Below are 5,550 nucleotides of genomic sequence, written 5' to 3'. Positions count from 1 at the left end.
GTCCCAGCCCCCACAGCCCGGCCCCCTCCTGCTCTCAGCATCCCCCGCTCGGGGTGAGTCCCGAACCCCACAGCCTGGCCCCCTCCTGCTCTTAGCATCCCCCGCTTGGGGTGAGGCCTGAACCCCACAGCCCGGCCCCCTCCTGTTCTCAACATCCCCCACTCGGGGTGAGGCCTGGTCCCCTCCTGCTCTCAACATCCCCCGCTCTGGGGTGAGTCCCGGCCCCTACAGCCTGGTCCCCTCCTGCTCTCAACATCCCCCGCTCGGGGTGAGGCCCAGCCCCTACAGCCCGGTCCCCTCCTGCTCTCAGCTCCCCCTACCTGGAGTGAGTCCGGATCCCACAGCCCCACTCCTGCTCTCAGCAGCCCCCTACCTGGGATGAGCCACGGACCCCTCTCTGCTCCTAGCACCCCCAATCTGGGGAGAGACATGCCCCACACCAAACTCTCCCTGCTTCTAGCACCCAATTGCCTGGGGTGAGTCCCCCCCCCCTTCCCCAATCCCTTGCTCCAAGCATACCCCCTCTCTCTAGATGAACCATAGACCCCCGAGCAGGCTTGCTCCCAGCGCACACACTCACACCCACCAACCGGTTAATGATGATGATACTCAACACAACTAATATTAACAAGGGGGAAGGATTGCGAGCCAGAACAGGGAAATAACAGATTAAAGACTATTGAGATGTATTCAAGTTAGCAGGGCCTGATGAAATTCATACTAGGGTACTTAAGGAACTAGCTAAAGCAATATTCAAACCCTTCATAGAGCACAGGTGAGGTCCCAGAAGACTGGAGAAGGGCAAACATAGCACTTGTCTTTAAAAGGGGGAACAAAAGGGACCTGGGGAATTCTAGCCCAGTCAGTCCCACTTTGATACTTGGAAAGATAGTGGGGTATAAAGAATAGCCAGCATGGGCTTGTTAGGGACAAATCCTGCCAAACCAACCTACTTTTCTTTGGAAGGGAGGATCCGGTCGGGTCCTGCAGGGGTCAGTCTCGGGTCTGGTGGTATTAAATATTTTCATTAATGACTTGGATAATGGAGAGTATGTTTATAAAATTTCCAGATGAACCACAAACTGGAAGGGGCTGCTAGCACTTTGGAGGACAGGATTGGAATTCAGAATGACCTTGACAAATGTGAGAATTGGTCTGAATTCAACCAGAAGAAATTCAATAACAATAAATGGAAAGTACTTCACTTAAGAAAAAAAAATCAAATGCACAACTACAAAATGGGGAATAACTGACTAGGTGGTGGTACTGCTGAAAAAAATCTCGGGGTTATAGTGGATCACAAACAGAGTATAAATCAACAATGTGATACAGCTGCAAAAAAGGCGGATATCATTCTGGGGTATATTAACAGGAATCCTATATAACACCGGAAATAATTGTCCTGCTCTATTCTGCACTGGTCAGGCCTCAGCTGGAGTGCTGTGTCCAATTCTAGGCCCCACACTTCTGCAACAATGTGGACAAATTGGAGAGATTCCAGAGAGCAACAAAAATGATAAAAGCCTTAAAAAACCTGACCTATGAGGAAATCTTTTTTTTTTTTTCTTCAAACTGAGCACGTTTAGTTTTAAGAAAAGAAGGCTGAGGGGAGACACAAGTCTTTGAATATGTTAAGGATTGATATAAAGAGAATGGTGATCAACTCTTCTCCTGTCCACTAAAGGAGGACAAGAAATAATGGGGCTTAATTTGCAGCAAGGGAAAATTAGGTTAACTATTAGGAAAAACTTCTGAACTATAAGTGTGTTAAGATTTGGAATACGCTTCCCAGGGAGGTTGTGGAATCACCGTTGTTGGACAAACACCTGTCAGGGACAGTTTAGATTTACTTGGTGCTGCCATAGTGCAGGAGGCCGGACCTGATGACTTCTCAAGGTCCCTTCCAGCCCGACATTTCTATGGGTCTATAAGACTAAACCATCCAACACCCTAGTTTGGTGCCTTTTAACAAAATCTAAGAGCGCCTTTCCTGAAAATATCCTGGAGGATTTCTAGGACTAAAAAGGCCTTTCATCATACTGTTCCGGGAAGCGCCAGTACAACTAGTTACTAGCCAGGAAGGGAATATCGTATTTCAGACCTTCCTCTGGCTTCTGATGAAAAAGGGATGCTTAGCTAGTCTTCTATGACAATTCCTTTGAGAATTTGAGCTTTATGGACTATCACCTGCCTCAAGAGATCCTTTCTGCTGGGTCCATTTGAGCTGTCCATCCAATTTAGAACTAGATTCTGAAGATGTCAAGGATGTTTCCTCCTGAAATCACTCAGATCCTTAGAAGCTGGTGATTCTTTTGTTACCAGGTATCTCTATAGTGAGCTTTGAGTGGGAAGTCCTGAGATATGATGAGTTTTCTAAATAATCTATCATTTCTCTTAGCCTGTCCCAGAAAGCTCTCCCAGTTTGGAAGCAGGGACTGCACTGTTTTCTAACCCCGTGCATTCCAGTCTCGGGAGGTCACTTCACAACTTAATTTAGAATAATGTAGTATCAGAATTAAGGTATAGCATTAATCGCTTTCAGCTGTGGTATGTGCTATTCAAGGACTTCCCACACTGTCTTCTAAAAGATTTTGGGAAAACCAGTACTTGTGTTCAGGGTATTGTTAGCTGAAAACGGCTTCACTATCCGATCCTCTTATTTCTTTCTCCCACATGCTCCTTATGTCTGAGTGCAAGCTGCAGAGAAGTCCCATTCAGACTGTGGTCTGTTATTCTAAACAATGCTGTTTGAGGACTGGTTGTTGATGCCCCTTGCTGTGTTCAGCAGAACAGGTCTAGCTATTTAAAAATAATTCTCTTTCCGTGTAAACTCTGGTTGACCTTGTGTGTGAAGTGAAATCTGTGGCTCCTCCTGAGGCTTGAATTAGATCATGTTCTTTGTAGATATACATGAGAACCACATTTTTCCTTTTACTCAGGGTGTGGTGTGAGTGCTTTTCCCCCCCCTCCCCCTGGGAAGAAGCAGCATCACAAGTAGGTTTGAATGGCCTGTTGGACCTGGTTTGTGCTGATTGTATGGCATGATACATACATATATCCTGCAGGGTGGTTTATAATGAATCCTTGCTTCCTAGTGCAGTGTTTTAAATGGTAAAGCAAGACCTATGTGGTCTCTGCACTATTGAGACCTGGGTGAAAAACTTAAGAAATTAAGGGGATAAGTGCTGTTCATGGAAATCAGAATTGGTCCACATCCCTCTGGTTACTTTTTCCCTTAGGATCTTATGAGATGTTCCTATTCAGCTCACTCAAGGTCTCCACTGCACTGCACCTTTCTTCCTCTACCCCTGCTCCCACATCAGCTGCTGTGATGTTCTGGAATTCTTTTTCCAGATTCTCATGTGCCAGGTCCTAGAGTGGCAGCTCTGGAGGTTACACTCTCTGTGCTAAGCTTCTCAACAGCACCCTCTCAAGGTGCCTGTACCCTGATTAGGCAAGGCCACCTCTAGGGAGGGTGAAGATTAATTCAGCTTTTATCTATTCAGCCCTCTTGCAGTGTGGATCCCTGTCTAGCGGAAGCTGGCCAGAGCCCAACCACTTACTTGAGAGATTACCAAACAGCTGCCAGATGGCAATTCCTTCCTGGTCTGTGACACAGAGGTAAAACATCCTAGATCATGTTACCAATCCCCTAAACTACCCAGTTTTCCACAGACCTAGTTTCAGCAGTAGATGTGATGTAAAATGATACAGAGAGGATGCATTTGGGATAGAGGACCTGCGTTGTATGTTCTGAGGTATATTTGCAAGAGGCCTTGCTGCCTGATAACTTCTTAAAATGAGTGGTGGTTGTACAAGACTTTAAATTCAGGATTTTTTTTGTTCTCCTTCCTTTAGAATATGCAGCAATAAACTCCATGCTGGACCAGATCAACTCCTGTTTGGATCACCTGGAGGAGAAGAATGACCATCTGCATGCCCGCTTGAAGGAGCTGCTGGAATCCAACCGTCAGACACGCCTGGAGTTCCAGCAGCAGCTGAGTGAAGAGCAGAACATGCAAGCTGATGTGCAGGGACCACACACGGACATCTAGTTCCTGCTGTTTGCTGGACACAAACTGTCAAATAGTTTTTACTTCCAATGGGACCTTCACTGTCTGTAGTTTAATGTAAAACTTGACTAGAAAAGGTACTTGCTGTTGTGCAGTCCCTCCAGTGGTTAAATGTTCTGCCCTTCTCTGTGTCTGTCTTGTTTTCTCTTTGTGACTGATGCTGCATCAACAAATAGGTGGGTGAGAGGAAGAGATGGGGTGTTGATATTTCTAGTTCCAGTTCTGAGCTGACCGTGACACCATTAGAACTGGGTATGGGAAGCCTATGCTGCAAGTGTGGGCATTCATGTATAGGCCCCTTTTGCCACAATTCAACTACCAAGGAAAGTGGTGACTGTTGTCCTGAGGACTGTCTAGAACTCTACCTCACAGACTCGTTTCCCCCAGTAAACTGGGCTTCTAAGCCTTACAGTTCTGGAGATCCATAGCACATGGTGGCTCCATTCTATCCCCAGACTTGCTCTCGGTGTTAACTGTGGGGAGGGTAATAAGCTTCTTTTGGGGCTTAAATCATCTGGTTTCTTCAGCCCTGTGGCTGCAGCCTCTCTGCAGTCTACACTTCAGTTAGATTTACAAAAGTTCTGTGATGAGAAATGTTGGCTCAATGACAGGACTCCAGTCCACACATTCCCCCTTAGAAGCAAATGTAAACTACCATCATGCTCTACTTAATGGAGAGTAAAGAGCAGCTGAATAACTCCTTAAACCACTGCTAGAGCCTCAGCAGTGGCTTTTGAGAGGTATTACCATATAGCAGCCTACTCCGCTCCCCTTGTTGTGTCACAGCCCTATGGTGGGCGGGGGGGTAGGAGGATTGCCCAGCAATGCTGTCATAACAGAGTCCTTCCTGAATGTCCGGGAGATACAAACACGTGTGTAAGACTGCATGAGCACTGTAAGTCTGTGAAACTGCTTTGAGCGTGTCTGTGGCTTCTGCGGGCAAGGCCCAGCATTGTGACGTGACTGTCATTTTGTACAGTTAGAGTATTTATAAAGAAACTTTTAATAAACCAGCTTAAACTGAATGTCCTCCTAGAAGCATTTCAGAGACAGCCTTGCTTTAAGTGCTGAGAGATCAAATGACGGAGCTTCTTTCATGTTCTAGTCTAAAACTGGGTCCTGAGTGACCCTGTTGCCTAGTGCACTGGCTTGATTCCATGGGAAAACATTCTGTGAAAGGGCATAAATGGTGTTTGCATGGGGCTGACTCATCTGCCAGCAGTAAAATTCTGCTCTCATCAGGCTTATGACCTGTGAAAGGGGAACCACCTTAGCAGAGCAGGAAGTAGAGGGCTAGTACAGCGAGAAGTCTTAGTGAGCAGAGTCTTGCAGCAGGCTTTGCCAGTTCAAGCAGCGAGCCTAAGCTTTAGGAAGGTCAACTTCAGCAACCCTTTCAGGTTTAACAGTACGGTGCTTTGGCTAGCCCATGGATCTCTATCACATCCCAGCTGTATAAATAACACCCAATGCCATCCCC

The 5,550-nt window shown here is 46.5% G+C and overlaps 1 protein-coding gene across 4 annotated transcripts in view; it reads left to right on the top strand.

Annotated features, from left to right (window-relative positions):
* C17H9orf16 (chromosome 17 C9orf16 homolog) overlaps window positions 1-4,202 on the top strand; it is a 5,117-nt gene extending 915 nt beyond the window's left edge. The window contains exons 2-4 of one of the 4 annotated variants that reach the window (XM_034793730.1): window positions 1,071-1,143; window positions 3,507-3,621; window positions 3,859-3,987. In XM_034793730.1, the coding sequence (XP_034649621.1) occupies window positions 1,071-1,143; window positions 3,507-3,621; window positions 3,859-3,928 (258 nt within the window). In that variant the 3' untranslated portion in view covers window positions 3,929-3,987. Of the gene's footprint in view, window positions 1-1,070; window positions 1,144-3,506; window positions 3,622-3,858 lie in introns of all 4 variants that reach the window. The other 3 variants (XR_004648489.1, XM_034793732.1, XM_034793731.1) reach the window with 3 other exon arrangements.
* The last annotated feature ends 1,348 nt before the right edge of the window (window positions 4,203-5,550 follow it).

This window comes from Trachemys scripta, chromosome 17 (genome assembly GCF_013100865.1).
Source record: "Trachemys scripta elegans isolate TJP31775 chromosome 17, CAS_Tse_1.0, whole genome shotgun sequence".
In the NCBI taxonomy this organism is placed as follows: domain Eukaryota; kingdom Metazoa; phylum Chordata; order Testudines; family Emydidae; genus Trachemys; species Trachemys scripta.
The sequence above is the reverse complement of the archived record's forward strand: the minus strand, read 5'-3'. Positions and strand labels throughout refer to the sequence as shown.